Genomic DNA, 23887 nt, shown 5'->3' on the forward strand with positions numbered 1-23887 from the left:
ATTTTGTTTCAAGACTGTTTACAAATGGCGACCGTAGATGTAAACAAATCAACAAAACTATAGACATAAACTTTTTTTTCTGTCCAACACATTTATATTGTACGTTATCGTTTACAATCATAAGTATTCATATACAAGTAGCACTTTATTCAGGAACAATTAGATTCCTTTTGACCAGAAGTCGAGTTAACCAGACAGGTGCCGATTTGACTATAGTGTAATTAGCCCTTTCTGGCAATTTCCTCATGGGCTAAACACCAGAGAAAAACAATTTGCTATCAAGACAAATCCACACCACATAACAGTGGCGGATCAAGAAATTTTCATAAGTGGGGGCCCTTCTGACTGACCTAAGAGGGGGCCCGCGCCAGTCACGCTTCAGTGATTCCCTATATAAGCAACCAATATATTTCCAAAAAAGGGGGCCCCCTGGGCCACCCCCCTAAATTCGCCTATGCATAACACATAATATTAGTCAGCGATTACTCTGAAGTTCAACGGCTATTTTGCTAGACAAGCTGGGCCTTTGACATCAGCACTCGTCCCATACTGACATACTGTCTCAAAAAGTGGATATTCTTATGTCCAACATAGATGTGCTGCTACATTGCTTCTGGTCAAAGCTAACCGACATGGAATTATATAAATCAGGTATCAATTTGTTCATTCTTCATTTATCTCTTCGTTTATGTAAGTTTCATCTTCCTACCACCCTTTACTTTCTCATATTTAGACAGTTTTCACAGCGACCTTTCTCTTCAGAAGAATGAACAAATTGATACCTGATTTATATAAGTCCAAGGCCGTTAGTCTAGAAGCGACAAAGCAGTGCAGCTATTTTGGATGGGCAAATCTCCACTTTTTGATATGGGACAAGCCTTTGGACTATACTTCTGTTTATATTCCACTATGAGGGTCGTAATGACATTCATGACAAATAATGGTTTTAAATTTTTACCAAATGACCTTAATTAACAGTATACACATATTGACTGGCTATGAGGGTAATGGCAATAGTTGGTATTGATGGGACAACAAACTTGCTATTACTAGTCTTTATGTGTGTTATAATACCAAATAAATAAATTTTCTAAAATTCAATATACATTATCTAAAAGAAAAGAAAAATGTCACTTAAACATGCATAAAATTAACTATTATTTATTTTTAAAGTCTGTGTTGCATTTGTAAATATTTCATTTACTACAATCAAGACTAGGAATACTTGTGTTAAAATTTCTGTGCAGCTGATAAATTCTAGCTAAATAAGGCTTAAGGACATCAATCACAAATACAGTTTTTAAAGACATTGACAGACCCATATTATACATTAACTATATTTTAGATCTTTTAAAATGTGTTGCCAAGATTTTTTTTCTCAAAGAATTTTTTTGCTTTTGGTTAGCTACATTTGTATATTGTTATATGGGTCATTCTCAAATTTTGTCCAAATACTTGTGAACGAAAGACTCCAACAAAAATATACAATATATACAAGTTTCATGTACTGTACTGTGAATGGTGACACAAATTAGATTCAGAAACGGCAGTTTAATGTTTGTGGGTATGATTATAAGGAAAAAAATATTCTTCAATACCTCCAGATTGCTCTTATTTTGCATGTGATTTCGCCATTGAAAGCACTTACTGTAATGAATTCAACTTTCTTGTGAAGTAAAATGCATAGTTTTTACTAGTTTTACATCACAAATGTTTTTGTTAATTACAAATGTGAACATATATCTCAATAAGAATTACAAAAAAATGAAAAAAATATTAAAAATCAAAGGTGCCATCTGCCATGTCCTTGTTGTTACCAAATACAATTTAGAATGTGTAAGAGTTATGTACCTTACAATAACTCTTCTTTAATGATGGATCCCTGAAGACAACTTCCTTTGCAGACATCTTGTGACAAAAGCAGACGACAATTTGGTATAATACAAAGAAATTCAGTGTTTAGGTTTGTATTGACTTCACCATAAGTATTTTTTAGGTCCATGATGTTATTAAAAAAAGGTTGTCTTATAAATAAGCATAAACTAAAAATGATAGACAAGCGAAATGCTTATGAAAATACGTTGCACATGAGATTTTATTTTGTGACTGGGGAGCAGTAATTTTTCAATTGGTAATGTTTTCCCGTAAATATATCCTTGGTGTTACTGTCCATTATGTTACCTAAAAATAAGTAACATAATGGACAGAATCGGTTATGTGAAGGAACAAATGTTTAATTAAACCTATGAAAAAGATGATATAAAAGAATTTTATAACATTTTTCGATTTTATATAAAACCAAAACAGACGAGTGTAAGTCATGATATATGTAAACAATACAAAACGTATGCACTATTATAAAATCAGTTAGAAAGTAACACCAGGGAAAATAATGGTAACACACTGGACACATAAACAACAATAAAGCGTCAACAATGAAAAAAAGTACATTTATAAATAAGAAATATATTGAGTAAATAGGTAACCTAAACTCATAATTAATAACACATTTCTATACATGTTCGGTTGAGAATAATACAACCACAAACATCAAAAAGAATAGTAAAAAGTAAAATCACAAAAATACTGAACTCAGAGGAAAATCAATTTGGAAAGTCCATAATCACATGGCAAAATCAAAAAACAAAACGCATCAAAAACGAATGGACAAGAACTGTCATATTCCTGACTTGGTACAGGCATTTTCAAATGTAGAAAATGGTGGATTAAACCTGGTTCTATAGCGCTAACCCTCTCACCAGGGAAAAAAACAGATTAAAAAAATAATCTTTTTGTATGTTTATTGAATTCGAAATTTGATATGATTTTACGTTTTTCTCATGATGCATTTTGTAAATTATCATTTATTTTGCATCTTATCTATCTAAATTATTTTACAGAGCATCATGCCGTTGACGAACGCAGAAAAACAACGTCGTTATAGAGAAAAGAGAGACAGTGACCCCAACAGAAGAGCAGAATTCCTGGCAATATGTAAATCAAAATATCAAAGTGACATAGGTGTTGGAAAGCGCAAACGCATCATTGAAATGACACCACGAGAACAAAGGAAGCAGAGAAAAGAATGGAGGAAAATAAAATCAAAACAAAGAAAAATAAAGAAAAGTAATCACACCATTCTTACACCGCCTTCTTCACCACAACCAGCTCTAGAACAAATCCCTCCAGAACACCACAGTACACGCAGGAAGAAAAGATTGATGGCAAAGTGCTACAGGGACAATGACCAGCTAAGGTTGGAAATTGCAAAGCAAAAACGACTTGCACATAGGCTTCAGATGCGCCTGTTAAGATTGAAACGGAAATCCTCTTTGAATACACCAACAGGTCAAGACACTCCAAGGTCAAAAGCCAGAAAACTTCTAAGACATTGGTCTACTGAAAAAGATGAAGGATCCAGAGCTAAAAGGAGATTAATGAAAAATCAAGCAAAGAAAGCACTACAGTTCCAATACACATTAAATGCAGAACTAATGAATAAGTACAGATCAAAGAACAAAGGAAAGCAGGCACTATCACAGATTATACGGGGCAAGCTAATGAGAAAATACAAAATCATTACAGAAGCAGTTAATGAATTTAGATTTACAGCAGGCAGACAACGTCAAAAGAAAGGCTCACTAAGTAAAAGGTTGACAGACAGAGTCTGCGCATTCTATGAAAGAGATGACATAAGTAGAATCACACCAGGAATCAAGGATACGGTAACAAAGAATGGAATAAAGAAGCAAAGACGAGTTATGACCAAAAGTATTGAGATTATTCACGAAAGATTTATCCTTGAAAATACAGATATAAAGATCAGTTATCCAACGTTCTGCAGAATGCGCCCATTTTGGGTTCAACCACCGAAGGATTCAGATAGAGAAACATGCGCATGCAAATACCACGAAAACATGCAATTTCTTGTCAATTCTCTTCACGGTTTAAACTGTCTTCCATCGAAAAGACTACAAGAGATCGTTAAGATGTTTGCCTGTGACATTAACAAAATGGATTGCATGTACGGAAGATGTATGGAATGCAAAGATATCATTCTTCAATCAGAAACTGATAGTACTATAAATACTGAATGGTTTCAGTGGAAAACAAAGAAGGAAACCAGACTTATAAATAATCAAGAGAAAGAAGTCACACTAACAGTTAAGGAAAAGGTAACTGACAGTATAGATTGTTTGATAGACACATTTTCGAGTGAAGTGCAAAGATTCAAAGTCCACACCTTCAATATCACCAACCAATTCAATCACTACAGGAAAATGAAAGAAAACTTAAAAGAAAATGAAGTTTTAATACACATTGATTTTGCTGAGAACTTCCTTTGCAAGCTTTCAACAGAAATTCAAAGTATGCATTTCGGTGCATCCAAGCAACAAATCACTTTGCACACAGGTGTGTATTACACTAAAGGAAGAACCCAAACGTTTTGCGGAGTTTCGGATTGCCTAGACCACAATCCAAGTGCTATCTGGGCATTTCTTGATCCGATTTTAGATAGAATTATAAATGAGAACAAAAATGTAGACACACTACATTTCTTCAGTGATGGCCCATGCAGCCAGTACCGTCAGAAGGGTAACTTTTTTCTGTTATCAAAGGAAATGTCAAAACGAGGATTACAGGCTACTTGGAATTTTCATGAGAGTGGACATGGGAAAGGGGTCCCTGATGGTGTTGGTGGCACACTAAAGAGAACAGCAAACGATTTAGTTTTACGTGGAAAGGACATCACAAGTGCAAAGTCTTTTGTGGAGAGTATTCAAGAGCAAGAATCCTTGGTGATGCTGTATGAAGTTGTAAAAGAACATATTGCAGAAAAAACACATCTACTAGCATCTCAGAATCTAAAAGCTGTACCTGGAACATTCAAATTGCATCAGAGAAGAACGTCAATATGTGGGGAAATTTGGTACAGAGATGTCAGCTGCACATGTGTTGAGAGTTGTTCGGAATATGGACATAATTGGAAAAAAGCAGTATTAATAGTAAATAGCAAACATGTCCAAGACAAAGATAGAGAAGACAGCAATTTGAGAGGGCTAATTCCAGAAGAAAGTGGTTCGAAAAAGAGTGAAGAAGATAAAGAAGCTAAAACAAAATATAAAAAATCCTGTGATCATCAAGAACCTGATGGATATGTCCCTAAAGATACAGATTCTAGTACCAGAGAAGCATTCTTCTTAAAGACTTTAAATAATTTGGCAAGTTGTACAACTTTTACTGATGTACACAAAATATGCACCACGATACAGAACGAGATAGAAAGACAACAGTTCAACATAGATTACAACTATTTTCCATCTATTTTGAATACAGGCATCAGTGTTGATGAGGATTCTCTTCAAATATTTCCAAAGGATATTTCTCAGAAAGAATTACTTGAATTGACTCCTGTTAGGATTGGAGCGGATGGTAATTGTCTACCTTATACAGGCAGTGTATTTGCCTTTGGTGACCAGAAAAGAGCAGAAGAGATTCGGGTCAGAATGATTATTGAACAGACTATTTTCAAGGATTGCTACCTAGACCAAGATTACCTTAAACGGGGTACAGATAATTCATATACAAACAACGCTTTGTCAAAGACTTATGCCATGTACTCAGATGAGTATATTCCAAATGAAAGACTATCTTTGCGAAAAGTGGAAATGGTATACAAACAGGAAGTAATGAAAATTACAAAGAACAGGTCTTATATGGGAATCTGGCAACTGTTTTCACTTTCAAGTATTTTGTGCAGACCATTATTTTCTGTGTATCCTATGCTAGGCAATCCAAATGTTCGCAATGATCTTCATAGGTTAATCCTACCTAGACAAAACATAGGCCTTGAAACAGCTTATGTAATGTGGACATCAACAAGAACAGATATGAATGAGAAAAACTGGGTTCCAAATCATTTTGTAGCAGCTTTGAAAGATATTGAAATGGAGGAAAAGGATACTATTGAGAATTTTGATCCAAATGATGTAACACCCCAATACCTAGTCGATCGTTATGTTCTCGTTGAATATGACAATAAGCCATATCCTGGCAAAGTAATAGATTGTGATGAAGCTGAAGTATATGTCACTTGTATGCATAGATTAGGAAAGACTTTAAGAACGAGTACGTTTTATTGGCCACTCGCAGTTCGAGATAAATGTTGGTACGGTATGGATAAGATCATAGGAGTCATTCCTAAACCAAGACTTGTAGGACAAAAATAATTTTCAAATTTCTTTTTACAAGAAAAGTATTTCATCTATTTTTGGTACGTCCTTGGAGTTACCGGTCCTACTGATATGATGTTTTAAAGTGAATAATCTTAAGAAATTTCTGACAATCATAGAATAACCAAGTTTATGTTAAAATCCTCTTTGACAGATACCTTCTTTATAACACTTTTTCTTTCCTTTTGATAAATAACGGTTTTTTAGCTGAAAATGTCATTGATGATACTATTTATGTCATTGTTGTTATATTTTGTCCTTTGTGTTACCATCCTCTTTTACTTTTAAATATTTAATTCATTGCAAATAAACTTATTCAAGAAGATTCTCAAATGATATTAGTAATAATATTTACACAATGGGATATTAAACAAATGAAATTGATCCTGCAAAGTAGATTTAAGAGAAAAATAACAAAGTTGTTTTTTACTATGCCTCTACCTAAAGTATGAAAGTGAAAAATTCACTTCTTTGGAACTTAGGATAAGGTGGACGTAATTTGATAACACATATATTGGATACTCAGGCTATTATTTTGACTTTACACATAATCTGAAATTGACCAATTTTAAATATCAGTGCTTTCTTAATCGGTAACTCCATGGACACTTGCAAGCAGCAAGGGTATGTTTTATGATATTTTTACAAAAAAGTTATTGTTCATGTTGATGTTAAGTTGTATTTTCAGGTTTTGCAGAAGTTAGAGTTCTAATTAAAGTAATTTTTTATCTTAGACTTGCTTATCATTTTTATAAATCTTCTGGTTTTGAATTTGGACATTTTTTGAGAATGACCCATATATTAATTTGAAATTACGACAGGCACAAACAGAAACATTAGAGTTTGGCATTGCCAAGTGTACAAACCCATGCAGGATAGTTTATGACATCATTATTGTCCAATGAAGTATAAGTAAGGGAAAAATAATTATAAAACTATTAACGAGGGTAATAGTCTTTTAAGGAGGCTTGGGGTATAAGATTTTCCAAAAAAAAATTAACATTAATGCTTCAATACAAATTTTATCTATTACCTTGAGTAGTTGTTACTTTATCATGTGGTACAAAAATCATTACAAAAAATCGTCGTGTTGGCCCCAGGTAAATTTTAAAATGTAGATATCATTGAAAAAGCTCTAAATTATCTCCCTTTGGTGCAAATATGCCATTTTTTTGGCATTAAAATTGAAATATCTTTGTTAACTTATCGGTGACCTATATTTTTTATAGTTGTTTTCGAAAAAGCTTTACATTAACTAAATAATTGTAAAAGGAGTATGTTCGATAAGGTCCTAAAATGGCCCCCTTTTTTAGCGTAAATTTCAAATGCGGATTTATTGACCAATGTCACGATAAATTATAGCTAATACATTAAATAGATAGGATATGAAGCATTCTGTTGAAAATTTTACGTGTCTGCGTTTCATTATGACGTCACAAGTTGTACTCATATTGATTTTTCACAAAAAAATCAATGAAAATGGGTTAATTTCCAAGGATTATTTGAGAGAAAACATAGAGCGCATATGTCGACATCAAAGATCTTTTAAAATAATGTTTGTGAAGACATTAAACATGTCTTATTTGAAATTAAGGTTGATGACGCCTGCGCTCTATGTTTCCTATTCCTCTATTTGGTTAAAATCCAGATGATTTTGTCAACTTTCACCAAAATCCCTTATTTTGACCTTTTTGGGATGAAAAAATCAAAGTATTAGAAAAAAACTTTAAGAAAAACAGCTCTGTTTAACTTACCATATGTCTTTAAGGCAACTGAAAACAATTATTGTCTTGTAACCATGAACTTTGCAATTGGGGCCAAATATGACACTTACCGAACTTACTCCTTTAAGCGATTTCTGTAATTTTAAATTCTTTTTTTTTTTCCTTATTACCGCTATTTCTGCTATTTGCCCAACAGAAAAAAAGGACATTAACAAAAATATATGCTTCTTTCCAAGGCAGATTGTGAGCGTAAATAAACAGTGACCCCATTTATAGAAAAATATAGAGAAATCCTTTATTAAATAAAAAAACGATTTCGACCCGCGAGCCCCCTTAAACTATTGACTGGCAAATAGTCTATGAATTGTAAAAACACATCTATTTCATTCTTTTTTTATACAGAAATAACATTCTGATCGAGGTACATGTACATGACATGTATAATAATAATTTTTGGTGCATGATGATAAGTTGTACACTTTCTTTAATACAATATAAAAAATAGTCAGTTTTTGACAAATCACAAACAAACAAAACAAACAAATAATTTATTAGAGTCTCACCTCTTTAAAACATTTGATATACAACACAATATAATATTAACAATTTATAAAAAAGAGCTACTCTAAAAAGAGTTATGAGAGACTGTAAAAACACAGATTAAAATACATTTATATTACATCTATTACATATATCAATATATCTTAGCATAAAACACCATACTATTAAAAACACTTATACAAAAGAAAACAAACAAAATTATAGAAACTTATTACGAGTATAAAATACACTTTCTCTTAAAAAGTACTTCATGGCAGATTTTGGCTGTAGAAACATAAATAAAAACTTTTCTTCATTACTTAAATTACTAAAACTACTTTCTATATTACATACACTGTTAAAAAATAACGTTCGCAGATCTGCATATTCTGGGCATTCTAATAAAACATGTTTTTCATCTTCAATTATATTTAAATCATTTTTTCTACAATTAAAACAGAACCTTTCATTTACATCTATACCTTCATATCTGCCAGTTTCAATTTTAATCGGAGCAACACCTGCTCTAAATTTAGCATATGCACTTCTATATTTACCGGGCATAGTAATACTTAAATATTTTTCTGTACAATAATTTGATTTAAATAACCTGTAAGTACGCAATTTACTGCTTTTATTAGCTAGTAAATTTAAATGCCAATTATTTTGGTACATAATTACATTATTTTTTTTCCCAAAAATTATGGTAACAATAATTAGGTGAGAACTCTGACATATATCACAATAACATTAAAATAAGGATATTTTGACGAATCACAGTGACATTTTTGTCGAGCCTTCGACTTTAGTCGAAAAAGCGAGACTAAGCGATCCTACTTTCCGTCGTCGTCGTCGTCGTCGGCGTCCACAAATATTCACTCTGTGGTTAAAGTTTTTGAAATTTTAATAACTTTCTTAAACTATACTGGATTTCTACCAAACTTAGACAGAAGCTTGTTTATGATCATATGATAGTATCCAGAAGTAAATTTTGTAAAAATAAAATTCCATTTTTTCCGTATTTTACTTATAAATGGACTTAGTTTTTTCTGCGGGGAAACATTACATTCACTCTGTGGTTAAAGTTTTTAGAATTTTAATAACTTTCTTAAACTATCCTTGGTTTGTACCAAACTTAAAGACAGAAGCTTGTTTATGATGATAAGATAGTGTCCAGAAGTGAATTTTGTAAAAATAAAATTCCATTTTTTCTATATTTTACTTATAAATGGACTTAGTTTTTTCTGCGGCGAAACATAACATTCACTCTGTGGTTAAAGTTTTTTAGAATTTTAATTACTTTCTTAAACTATCCTTTGTTTGTACCAAACTTGGACAGAAGCTTGTTTATGATCATAAGATAGTATCCAGAAGTAAATTTTGTAAAAATAAAACTCAATTTTTTCTGTATTTTACTTTTAAATTGACTAAGTTTTTCTGCGAGAAACATTACATTCACTCTGTGGTTAAAGTTTTTATAATTTTAATAACTTTCTTAAACTATCCTAGGTTTGTACCAAACTTGGACAGAAGCTTGTTTATGATCATAAGATAGTATCCAGAAGTAAATTTTGTAAAAATAAAATTCCATTTTTTCCGTATTTTTCTTATAAATGGACTTAGTTCATTTGTAGTTTTTCTGCGGGAAACATTACATACAGTCTGCAGTTAAAGTTTTCAAAACATTTATTAGATTCAATAACTATCCTAGATTTTTACCAAATTTGGACAGAAGCTTCTTACAATCAAAAGATTGTATCAAGAGGAATATTTTTATTGATTTTTTTCCTCATTTTTGTTGAGCCTGCGATTTACAGTAATAGTAGCCGAGACACTGGGTTCCGCGGAACCCTTACAAATTTTTAACTAATTTGTGGCTAACAGAAGCCAAAAATTACTGTTTGTTCCTTGTAAGAAGCTAAGAATTTAGTAGCCAACACCAATTTTTAGGAAACATTTGGGAAAAGTGTTCCTGCTAACTTCAAACCCTGCCTTCTTTTAAGTTTATCAATTAACATACATGTACTCACTTATCAAAGTTCATCTTGGCTTTATTACTTTTTATTATACTTTTATTATAGATCCAGCTTCACATGTATCTACAATTTTGAATAAATAATTTTGCTATATTGTTATTAAAGTGCATTTCTAAATTTGGATCCTGAAACTTTTAATAAAGGTATTTTTTTTACAATTGATGTTAATTTTTAGATTCAAAACGTTTACCAAATCATAGGATACAGCTGGTAAATCATGTTATTAAAGAATCATTTATTTGTAATTTTAGAAAGTTCACAACATGCATTCAGAAGATTCTGATGACGATATGAATGTAGGGGCTCCCATGATGGTGGAGGTCAAAGGTCATAGTAGAACACCAAGGCAACATTCACAAAGGTCACTTCACAGAGATTCTGATGAAGATGAAGAGAACAGGTGAGTGCAACATTAGATAAAAATGTGCAGCACTACAGAATTCATGAATTTGATAAAATTTGAAATGGAAATGGGGAATGTGCCAAGAAGACAACAAAGAGCAGATAACAACCTAAGGCAACAAAAGGGTCTTCATTGCAACAAGTACATATGTATATCCTGCACCATGATGCAGGCTTCAGCTTTACCAAAAACAATTGATGTTATATACATGCTTAATATCCAAGATGATGTTTCAATTGTCAAGAAATTTACATTTGTAAGGTGCAGGATTCTAACATCTGTTCTAAAAATATAACATGTATAAATGATGTCATTGCAAAAGTCATCTTTAGAAATTGGAGTTATCATCCTTTGTCTATAATAGCTGTTAAATCAGCAACAACCAACGCAGTATTTTATTTGACTTCCCAAAGTTCCCACTGATAAATTAACAAACTTTACCATTCAGTGAATTTGCTTACAAGCACTTTGATTAATTTTTACAAATTATTCTCCAGATATGAAGATGATTACGAGGATGATATGACCACAGCTAGATCAGGGAGGACAACCAGTAGGAAGAAAAAGCCTGGGAAGAATGGTCGTCATGGGATAGATATGACACCACCTGACAAACTTCTCAAACAGGCAGTTAAAAGGATTGGAAAATTCAGAGAAAATGAAAAAGTAAGAACTATTTTTTGGTCTTTTCCTTTTAAAAAATATTCCTACTTTTATTCCTGTCTTTTCCAGCTAACTAGAAAACCCAAACAAGAATGAATGAATTAGTTTTGAATATTACCAAATCTGCATATACCTCCTTTCACATTAATCTGTAAATAAAGAAATTATTGCAATTTACTAACAAATGACTGATAATGCTGAAAGGAAAGTTGTGCATTGTATACTGTAAATTCAAAATTTAATGCGAGGTTTTAATTATTGCGAAAAATGCGACAGAGTTGTAAACGCAATAATTCAAACTCGCATTTTGAAATGTTTTATATGAATTAAACAGGATTTTTCTCAAAATCGTAAAAATAAAAATCGCATTTCAGTCTAAAATGACAAAATCGCAATAATAAATGCACGCAATAATTTCTGAATTTACAGTAATTAAATGCAAGATCAAATCGCGATTTCAGATATATTCTTGTTATTGTGATACTCATTCAGTCCTATTATGCACAATGATAAACTTATCACAATAATTTCTGAATTTAAAGTATATAAATATAATCACTTTGGGAAAATGTGTTTGTATTTTTTAAGAATTTTGACATGATTGATATTAAATGGATATCAAAGCATTATATATAGTATGAAAACAAATTTGTTCTAATTACAGTAAGTTAAAATTTATTTGTTGCAAGCTTGTTTACTTATCAAGAAACACAAAACTTATATTTGCTAAAAATAAAGTTAGAATTATAGAATTATCATAAAAATTTAAGGTCCAAATTGACCCTCATTGACTTTAAAAATTAATGTTTTTATTTTACAATTTTAGCATGATGAAGCTATCAGAGAACTGGTGCGATGCATAGCACTTACCAGGATTGTTTATGGTGCTAATCACTGGAAGTTAGCAGAAAGCCATGCTGATCTGGCCGAAGCATATCTAGATCTTAAAGGTGGGATTATTCTGCAGGTTTAAAGTTTTATACTTTTTGAAGATGAATGCCTCTTTTATAATTTTATTGGGGTGTACAAGTGTTGATGGTAGCACATTTTGTATGAAGTGTGAAAGCTTATGATAAAATGATTTGACCGGGGGAAAGGGAATAAATGATGATCGTAGTACAACCCAACCTCTGTTATGTGATTGCAATTGTTTTTTAATGTATGCGTCTTTTGTGAATTCTTCCCCCTGGTTTTGTGATATTAGCTCAGAAATTTTAAACAATCAGGATTCTTAAATATAACTTGCAAGACCAGAGATGTCAATAATAGAAAAATATTAAATGGTTTATATTTGGACAGGAATAAAATAGATTCAGTGCTTTTCGGGAATTTGTTATAAAAAGTAAAAAAAATCCAATAATTTTGAAGTCATGAATCTATCCAAATATAAAGCATTTAAAAGAACACTAAATGTAAATTTTTGATTTTTTATACATATCTTGACATACATTTCAATTTCATGTTTCTTCTATTTTAGGATTAGCACCACAAGCAGACTATCATGCAGAATCAGCCAAAACCATCATGTTAAACACTGTCGCTACCTACACAACGGAACAAGAGAAAGCAGATGTCATCTTCATTTTGTTTAAGATTCATCATACTCAAGGGAGAGCACTCACAGAGATGAAACAGTACTCTGATGCAGAGAAGGCTCTGTCGAAGGCCGATAGGACCTGTCATGATTTCAGTCGGTTGACATGTGTCAGTGATAACGAATGTGACGAGATGGAGATTAAATATTGTCATGCTACTGCTAGGTTTGTTACTTGCATTTAAATAGGCGAAATGTCTAGGGTTTTATTTTTATTCTTGGCTGTTTGCAGCCATATTATGTGTCTGTGCACTTTGACCTGCAAATATTTCTGCTTCTTTAAGAATCAGTTCTTACCATTTTTTTAAAATTCTTTAATTATACCCCCGCTTTAAAAAAGGGGGGTATACTGTTTTACCTCTGTCTGTCCTTCCGTCAGTCAGTCCGTCCATCCCATAAATATTTTTTGTCACATTTTTCTCAGGAACTACAAAACAAGGACTTCTGAAATTTGGTTTCAGGGTTTATCTAAGTCAGCTATACTGTGTGATGCTTTTTCAGATAGATCACTTGACAACTTCTTGTTTACCGAACACTTGTATGATTTTACACATGATAGCCAAGTTGAAAATTTTCGTCACATTTTTCTCAGGAACTACAATACAAGGATTTCTGAAATTTGGTTTCAGGATTTATATAAGTCAGCTATACCATGAAATGCGTTTTCAGATTCATCACTCGACAACTTCCTGTTTACCGAACACTTGCATATTTTTACACTATTAATATTATCCACTTGCGGCTGGGGTATCATCAGTGAGCAGTAGCTCGCAGTTTCACTTGTAAATGACAGTTTTCTCATCAGACTTGCGATGTGTGTGGTGGGGACAGTTCAAACAAGAGGACTAGTAGTTTAAGTCCCTGGATACAGAAAAAACATCCACTAATTAGTTTAAGGGAAGACAATATTTCAATAGCGGTTCATTTATGAAGATTTTGATAATATTTTAGAATACACCAACTTTTCAGTAAAACTTACCATTCAAGAATATATAGTTCTTATTATTGCAATGCCAAGTCACATTATTTGCATTGATAAAAGCCTCACAGTAATTGTTTACATTATGTAATTTATTCTACAGATTATACTGGAAACAGAAGAAGCATGCCAGATCAGCCGCCCAGTTTGATAAACTATTAGACTTAATGAAGAGACAGTATGGACCTGATTCTATGGACCTTGTTCCTATTTATCAGGAATATGGCAAAATATCCTTTTATTTATGTTATGAAAAGTCCCCTTTTTTAAATGGTTTATAGATAGATAAACTATTAAAGTTGAGAAACAAAAAAAATAACCAAAACAAAAACAAAAGTCAAAATAAAAAAAGAAGGAAAGATCAAGTATAATATAGAAGTACAAAATGCATGAGCCTATTCATATATAAAAACTAGATTGAGTTGTCTAAAAAAAAAGAAGATCTCGTCATCTGGTATGATTGCCAATGAGACAACTATCCACAACACAGCAAATGACACAGAAATTAACAACTATAAGTCACTGTACCGCCTTCAACAATGAGCAAAGCCCAAACTGCGTAGTCAGCTATATAAAATGTGGTGTGTTTGTTCTTGATTATCTCTTATATGTGTAAAATGCTCCAAATGACTCTTGAAACTATTATGTGTTAGCCATTTTAGTATTATAAGAAAACTGTGATTAATTTGTGTAACATAACCAAATGAATTCTATTGAAATTTAAGATATTGATTTAAAAAAAAACTGTCGAAAAAGATGTGCATACATAGTACAGGAAATGAATCAATTACCAAAAAAGGTCATACTGTTACTGCTAACTTTCCTTAACAAGTATAAGTAGAATTGAGTAAAGGAAAATATGCCAATTATGACAAAGCCACAGACCTCTACCTACAGTCTCATACTATAGCTGGTGCTAAGTAAGTTTAGATTTCCACCTGACCTTGAAGTCACAGGAATTTCCTGTGCTTGGTGACAAATTTAAAAAAAAAAATGACAGAATTGAATACCACAATGTATTCCTATTTCAGGCTTATATAAACACAGTTTTTTTTTATTATTCTTAAACAAATAATAATTTAGTGATTCATTCACATTACATTTACTCAAAAAATTGTCGTTTAAAAAAAAGAACTTTACAGGGCCATTTAATGTGATTACTGGCTTCACTCCTGTGTCATTTCTTATATTTGAAATTGACATTTCTGTGTATCTTGTTATTAACTAAATTGAAAAAAAGGATCTTCCTGTTTGTTGCTCATTCAGGACAGGAAAAATGCCTAAATAAAACCTTACTAACATGTTTGTCATTTGAAATACAAAAAGTTAATCTTTGCAAAAAAAAACTTTATAGTTTTGGAAATAGCAAAGACAACTGTCTCATTATTTAAGACCATTATTTAAGGTTTCTACATACAAAAAAGTTCAGACCAGAAAATTTTTATATAGATATTAATATTACACAATAGACATAAGAAGATGTGATTATGAGTGCCAATGAGACAACTCTCCATCCATGTCACAATTTGTAAAAGTAAACAATTATAGGTCATAGTAAGGTCTTCAACACAGAATTTTGGATTAGCCTACAAGCAAGCTATAAAGGGCCCAAATAGTGACTAGTGTTTTCCCATTCAAATGGGAAAATCCAGTTTCTTCAACCTTTGCAACATTGGTGTTATCGTGAAGGTGCAGGATTAGCTCTTGCCCAGGCTTACATCAGTAAATTAAATGTATTATCCCATATGTTGATGTCTTATATTCAATATTTCAGTTATCGTGAAGGTAGTACTAAGATGGTGGACACAGGCTTAGCGCTAGCTCAGGCATACATCAGTACCGGGAAGGAGGAAGCTGAAGACTTGGCTGAGAAGTACCTAAATGAATGTCTAGTAACATGTCAGACAGGGTACGGTCCACAACATAAAAAGACAATAGAAGTACAGGATGAACTGGCTAGGTTACTTATCAGAACAGATCGACAAGAGGTATTGTGTTGTGTTCATTTTATGAATTTTAATAGATATAATAAGATGTGGATGAGTGCCAATGAGACAAAGCTCCATCCAAAAAAATTCATCATTAATAGCAGGATTGAAACTTCTTATTTGGAAAAGACTTTTGTCTTGTTGACAAAAGACTCACCTGTGACGCTCCAATAATTTTTTTTTAAAAAGGCCAAAATAAGTATGGAGTTGAAGACCATTGAGGACCTAAAATTCCTAAAAATTTTGCCAAATACAGCTAAGGTAATATATTCCTGAAAATCAAAATTTGTAAAAGTAAACCATTATAGGTCAATGAACGACCTTCAACACAGAGCTTTGGCTCACACTGAACAGTAAGCTACAAAGGGCCCCCAAAATGACTAGTGTAAAATTATTCAAACAGGAAAACTAACTGTCTAATCTATATAAAAAAAAGAGAAACACTAAGGAACCACTTAAAACAAAAGACAACCACTGAACAACAGGTTCCTGACTTAGGACATCAATTGTTTAAAAAGGCATTTGATCTTTAAATTTTCTTAAAATCAAATACATAAAGAATAACAAGATACATTGTCTCAAATAAAAAAATAGATTTGTACAAGGCCTTAGGAATAGAACATAATCTCAGAACAAATTAAGCTACATATTGAGACCAAGGATCCGGAAATTTTTTCACCTAATTTCGGTCATTTTCATACAACTTAAAAGTTGATGCCCCTTTTCAAAAAAATGATTGTCAAAATCACATTACTGCATGAGACTCATTATGAGTATGCTCATACTCGATCGTCATGTTCGTAGCATCAACAAACTTGTTTCACTGTTGCATTGCAATTGCTTCATGATTTGTCCTACCATTTTCCAAAAATTGATCAAGAGCAATTAAGGGAAGGCAACAGTTTAAAAATAAAATGATTTTAATGACTCAAAACGATAATATTCTCAGTTATCACTTATGTTTCTTTCGATTCTGAAGTCAAAATTCATTCGGATGTTATGCGACAATAGTAAGACGAACAATTCCGGACTCATTTCCGGGATTAGTTTTGTTTACCCAAATCACAGGAAATCATCGGCTTTTTAATATTTTACCTTTAGTAGTGCAAGAATATTAATTAAAATAGTTGCACTAGCTTTATTTAGGATGAAATTATTTTAAATTTACGATTAATTGTCTAAATCTGTGGAAGAGAATTTCAAGCATGTGTATTACATAGTAAACAAAGCACGTGTGTTAGAAGTAAAAAAAAAAAAAATTCTACGTAAATTAAACCAAGTTTTAATTTGATTTTAAATCATAATTGACAATTGTCTGACCTGTTGGGTAATTAAATAATGAAGCCAGTTGGTATGGAATTTTTATTTCTTTATAATAATAGTTTGGAGCTTGTGATTAAATGCCAGGTGTGAATTAAAAACACAGGTAAAGAGATTAGCAATCATTAGCCAATAGCTCCCCGAGGCATTAATATAGTTATTAGGAGGGCCCTCAGGATTATTACACTTTATTGGAGTGGCAGTTTAATTACAGGAAATTGATAACAAAACAAAAATATGTTCAAAATGGCGATTTTGAAAGTCAATCTCAACGAAATGACCGAAATTATTACTGTTGAAAAATAAAATTTGACCTAAATCCAAATTAAAAGTTTAGGACATTATAGTTTCAGTTTAGGACATGACTGGCAAATATGACCGTTTCCGGACCCTTGATTGAGACACTGTATAGCTATTTGCTTTATACTGAAACTCATATAACTGTTCCATATGAAATAATGTGGGTAAAAACTATAAAAAAAGAATTTAAAGGAGACAATGAAAATCTTCAGTGACATCATTAATAAAACCATACGCCATCGCCAAAAACAAAATAATCAGTTATGTATTGCGACAATTGTTGTGCTTTTTACACACCTTAGATATTTATAATAAAACTTTAAAGATGACTTAAAAATTGATGAACAACATTCCTGTTGCATATTATTTCAGGTTTCCTTTATACATGTTTGTTTAATATTTTATTTCTTATCAAGCGGTATCATATTTTATGGATTACGTTCATCCATTCATTTTTTACAGGATGGTTTAGACATTTTAAAATCCACTTTACCAGATAAATGTGAGATTTACGGTGACTACTCAGAGCAGGTCTCAGATACACACAAACTTACAGCATCAGTCCATCTATCTCAGGGAAATCTGGAGAAATCACTCAGAGGTTATAAAAAGGTAATGTTACTAATTTTGTTGACATGAAGAATTTGTATTTCATATAAAAAAGGAAGTGTTGTGTTATTGCCAACTAGACAATTACCAATGAAAGTGCAAGAAATGTTGATGTAAGCAACTATAGGTTATGGTATGGGCTTTAACAGTATCAAAGCTTATGCTGTTTAGTCCGCTATAAACGTCTTGAAATTAAAAATAAGCTTATTACACACCATTTGGTCTCTGGTGGAGAGTTTTCACATCACTTGACGTCTGTTATTTGTCCGCATCTATGGTCGTCATCTGTTAACTGTTTCAAAATCTTCTTCTCTTAAACTGTGGCCACAATCATTATTGGGTATCAAGTTAAAAATGTGTCCTCCAATGACCCCTTCTGCCAACTAAGATGGTCTGACATGGCTAAATATTAAACATAACAGTAAAATGAATGTTTTGCTTAAAACTGTTATTGAGAAAAAAATCTGACAAGAACATAAATGTTCAGAATATTTAACTCTACCAATTGTTCATATAGTTTTTTTTACCCTCTTATGTGTTTTGAAAAAAAATATAAAGAAGATAGAGACCAAATGATCAGCAATACAAGATCAACAAAATACAGATTTTTGTAATGAATTTTATTCTGTTCTACAATGTTGGAGAGTGTCCTTTGTTAAAAATACACTTTGACCAAGGTCAGTGATACATGCCCTTTAGAACCTCTAGTTATATTATTTATGTAAGTTGATGTTTTTCTCTAGTTATTTTAAATTAATTGCCATTTATATCGTCTGTTTTCAGTGTTTAAACATAGAACAGATAGTCCTTGGTAAAAATCACAGAAAAACAAAAGATACGGAAAGAACCATTGACATATTAATGGCGTAAGTAAATTAGATATCATGGATTTATATTCACTTGATAACACACAGACATAAACAGGTTTATGGTAAAATGAGGGCATATATACATATGTGTATTCAGCAAGGTTCTCGCTAAGGTGAGTCCATTAGTACTGGACTCATCAAAATTTGTCTTGGCTCACCATTTTCAAAACTGGTGAGTCCACAGATGCATCAAGATTGTAAGATTTTGTATCAACTGAACACAGTTAAACACAAATATCATCATTTTATAGCAAAAGTTTAAAAAGTAATCTGAATTTAATGTCCTTTTATTGCTCTGTTAGGCCATGGAGAATAAAATATTACATTATATTGCAATAAAATATAATCTTCTTGCTGTTGGACTCACCATGGCCAAAAATGACGAGTCCCTGGACTCGCTTTCAAAAATCCTTAGTGAGTACCCTGTGTATTGTACATAAAGTTACATTTGTAAAATTACATTGAGAAAATTGCATTTCAAATTTTGATATTATAATTTGTACACAGCTACTTTTGCATAGGTACTATTTCTGTAGTATTTTTGTACTTAAAAAGCTGTAGTACTGGAAATTTACTTTTGATATTTAGTACTATTTCTTTATTTTAGAATTATTGTAATATTTAGGTACTTGTATTTTCCAGTACTTGATTTGTACTTAAAATATTGGTACACAAATAATACAAACAATGATCACAGTATTCCATGTTTGAACATCATAACCTAATTTAATAAGTAACAGCTAAATAATAACTTAAATTTAATTTAATTATCTTGCATCAATGTCCATTATTCAATATTAATGATCAAAATAACAGATGCACACAAAAACTTCTGAATATTCAGTGACCATATTTAAGTTTTTAAATTTTACTTTCAAAGACATGGTTAATTGATTCACAGATGACACACATTTAGTTAAATGCTTTCTCAAGTTGGTACCAAACATTTAGACTAACATTAATTTTGCTCTTTTCATTTTCATAAAATTTTGACAAAATGTTTACTTTGACCATCTAACAAAAATGTAGAAATAACCACAGACCGTATCGTAAAAATTTCATTGGACATATATAAAAAAGAAGATGTGGTATTATTGCCAATGAGACAACTATCCACAAAAGACGAAAATGACAAAATATTAACAACTGTAGGTAACCATATGGCCTTCAACAATGAGCAAAGCCCATACCGCATATAGCAATTTGACAAACTAAAATTTGGATCAACAAGAACCTTGATATTTCCTTAACAATAGAACGTTATTAAAATGTTTATGCTGATTTTACAGAGTTATCTCCCTGTACAGTTATGTATCACCTTAACATTTTTGTTTCTGTTTTGTAGGAGCCCTGGTTTATCAAATAAATTTGTATTGAGTAAAGAAGATGAACTGAAGAAAAGGCCAAAGTTCAACACCATGGTGACGACAAAACAAACATTAGGAGGATTTAAATCCTCAGCATTTTAGGTTTTAGGATTATTTCAAATATCAAAGTAGAAAATTTTGGATGGATCGGAAATTTGCAAAAGTTAATCTTGTTTTGTGGTGCACAGTGAACAAGCCTCATCGTGCTGCATCTACATTTAGTAATCTGCATCGGTTGACTCGAGAATTTGCGACGGTTAAACTATTGCCGTCATACAACAGTCACTTTTCCTTAATTGCGTCAGAAATTTTCTATTATGAATTCAAATTTTATGGTGGCCTTTGTGATATAAAGTAATAGTGATGAGGGGTATGAAATTGAAAAATATGGCAAATAAATCTGTAAATGTGGAGAATTTCTGTTATGAAGCAGCTAAAGATGCATTTTTATTCACTCTAAAGTGTCATTTGTCTTAACGAAAACTTCACTTACATTCCATGAATATATGATCAACATTAAGTTTGTATGTGTATGTTATTTATCAGATACTTTGAATAACCAACAATTGTCCATTGTCAAGAGCAGTTGTACATGTCTCTCTAACATAAGTCAATTTTCCTGCAGGCTCCTAGCTCATTGTTGAGTTTTTCTATAAATATATGTAGTAAAACTGGCAACACATATTCCATGTATTCCTGATAAAATTGATTGAATCGGCAAGCTATTTATCATTTTTACTTTTGTCTCATACAAGGATTAGAACTTTCCTTATTTAACATGTCTGTGATATTTTCTATATTTAAAATAAATTTATACCTGTATAAAACACGTTTTGACTGATAGCCTGCATTATTTTTCATTCCATTTTTAGCTCACCTGGCCCGAAGGGCCAAGTGAGCTTTTCTCATCACTTTGCGTCCGGCGTCCGTCGTCGTCCGTCGTCGTCGTCCGGCGTTAACTTTTACAAAAATCTTCTCCTCTGAAACTACTGGGCCAAATTAAACAAAACTTGGCCACAATCATCATTGGGGTATCTAGTTTAAAAATTGTGTCCGGTGACCCGGTCAACCAACCAAGATGGCCGCCATGGCTAAAAATAGAACATAGGGGTAAAATGCAGTTTTTGGCTTATAACTCAAAAACCAAAGCATTTAGAGCAATTCTGACATGGGGTAAAATTGTTTATAAGGTCAAGATCTATCTGCTCTGAAAATTTCAGATGAATCGAACAACCTGTTGTTGGGTTGCTACCCCTAAATTGGTAATTTTAAGGAAATATTGCTGTTTTTGGTTATTATCTTGAATAATATTATAGATAGAGATAAACTGTAAACAGCAATAATGTTCAGCAAAATAAGATTTACAAATAATTCAACATGACCGAAATGGTCAAATGACCCCTTTAGGAGTTATTGCCCTTTATAGTCAATTTTTAACCATTTTTCGTAAATCGTATTAATCTTTTATAAAAATCTTCTCCTCTAAAACTACTGGGCCAAATTAAACCAAACTTGGCCACAATCATCATTGGGGTATCTAGTTTAAAAATTGTGTCCGGTGACCCGGTCAACCAACCAAGATGGCCGCCATGGCTAAAAATAGAACATAGGGGTAAAATGCAGTTTTTGGCTTATAACTCAAAAACCAAAGCATTTAGAGCAATTCTGACAAGGGGTAAAATTGTTTATAAGGTCAAGATCTATCTGCTCTGAAAATTTCAGATGAATCGAACAACCTGTTGTTGGGTTGCTACCCCTAAATTGGTAATTTTAAGGAAATTTTGCTGTTTTTGGTTATTATCTTGAATAATATTATAGATAGAGATAAACTGTAAACAGCAATAATGTTCAGCAAAATAAGATTTACAAATAAGTCAACATGACCGAAATGGTCAAATGACCCCTTTAGGAGTTATTGCCCTTTATAGTCAATTTTTAACCATTTTTCGTAAATCTTATTTATCTTTTATAAAAATCTTCTCATCTGAAACTACTGGGCCAAATTTAACCAAACTTGGCCACAATCATCATTGGGGTATCTAGTTTAAAAATTGTGTCCGTTGACCGGTCAAACCAACCAAGATGGCGACCATGGCTAAAAATAGAACATGGGGTAAAATGCAGTTTTTGGCTTATAACTCAAAAACAAAAGCATTAAGAGCAAAACTGGCATGGGGTTAAATTGTTTATCATGTCAAGATCTATCTGCCCTGAAAATTTCAGACAAATCGATAGTCAATTTTTTAACAATTTTCATAAAATTTGTAAATTTTTACTAACACTTTCAACTGAAACTACTGGGCCAATCATTATAGATGGTGATATATGTACGCAGCAAGAATGTTCAGTAAAGTTAGATGATTAGATCTACAAGCACATCACCATCACCAAAACACAATTTTGTCACGAATCCATCTGTGTCCTTTGTTGAATATTCACATATACCAAGGTGAGCGACACAGGCTCTTTAGAGCCTCTAGTTTAGTTTATTCATGAATGGAATTGGATGTTTATAAGTAGTAGTGTGGATTCATTTATTTTTGGTGGTACCAATATTCGTGGATTGAGGAAAAATTGCATATTCATGGATATTCATTTTTTTCATTTTGCACATACAAGCCTATTTAAAGATTGTCATTTGTTGAACAATTAATTTCGTGGTTTGTTGTATTAACAGGATCCATGAAAATTGGTATCCAACAATAATAATAATCCATAGTATAAATGATCTTCCTGCCATAGCAGTATGTGTTAACTAGAATTTGATAGAATATTTATATGTCATGGTAAAAGGGTAATACTAAACAACGATAGAAAAAGCAGAAGTTAAAGATAAAGAAAAAGTGAAATCATAAAAGTACTGAACTCCAAGGAAATTCAAAACTGGACGTTCCTTATCAAAAGGCAAAATCAGCTGAAACGCATCAAACGAATGGATAACAAAGTTCATATTCCTGACTTTGTACACACATTTTATTATGAAGAAAAAAGTGGATTAAACGTGGTTTATCAGCTAGCTAAACCTCTCATTTGTATGACAGTAGCATCAAATTCCTTATATTGACAACAAAGAGTGAACAAAACAAACACATAATATGTAAAAATGTCAAAAATAGGGATACAGCAGTCAGCATTGTGTTATTATATTAATTACAATAAAACAAACAAATATAAAGAATCACAAAAGGCATATATCAAATTTAACAACCTCATGGTGAATAAACATCATTGGCAAAGATTTATTGTTTGTCTGTGACTGTAG

The 23887-nt window shown here is 32.0% G+C and overlaps 1 protein-coding gene across 1 annotated transcript; it reads left to right on the forward strand.

Moving 5' to 3' along the window:
• Positions 1-17: 17 nt before the first annotated feature.
• LOC134718883 (tetratricopeptide repeat protein 23-like) lies at positions 18-21422 on the forward strand. The gene is made up of 11 exons (XM_063581720.1): positions 18-99; positions 10785-10933; positions 11434-11602; positions 12426-12549; positions 13077-13359; positions 14276-14418; positions 15011-15092; positions 15947-16160; positions 18243-18392; positions 19173-19255; positions 20604-21422. Exons 2-11 carry the CDS (start codon positions 10797-10799, stop codon positions 20725-20727), a joined length of 1509 nt encoding a protein of 502 aa, XP_063437790.1. The 5' UTR covers positions 18-99; positions 10785-10796; the 3' UTR covers positions 20728-21422.
• Positions 21423-23887: the final 2465 nt, after the last annotated feature.

The sequence above is a fragment of the Mytilus trossulus genome, chromosome 5 (assembly GCF_036588685.1).
Source record: "Mytilus trossulus isolate FHL-02 chromosome 5, PNRI_Mtr1.1.1.hap1, whole genome shotgun sequence".
Taxonomy (NCBI): domain Eukaryota; kingdom Metazoa; phylum Mollusca; class Bivalvia; order Mytilida; family Mytilidae; genus Mytilus; species Mytilus trossulus.

What these genes read in the sequence shown, in the direction of transcription:
- LOC134718883 (XM_063581720.1), top strand. Translation starts at nt 10,797, where the DNA reads ATGCATTCAGAAGATTCTGATGACGATATGAATGTAGGGGCTCCCATG. An exon ending in CAAAATATCCTTTTATTTAT is followed by an intron (nt 14,419 to 15,010) that starts GTTATGAAAAGT and finishes AACAAGTATAAG; the next exon opens with TAGAATTGAGTAAAGGAAAA. An exon ending in CACTCAGAGGTTATAAAAAG is followed by an intron (nt 18,393 to 19,172) that starts GTAATGTTACTA and finishes GTCTGTTTTCAG; the next exon opens with TGTTTAAACATAGAACAGAT.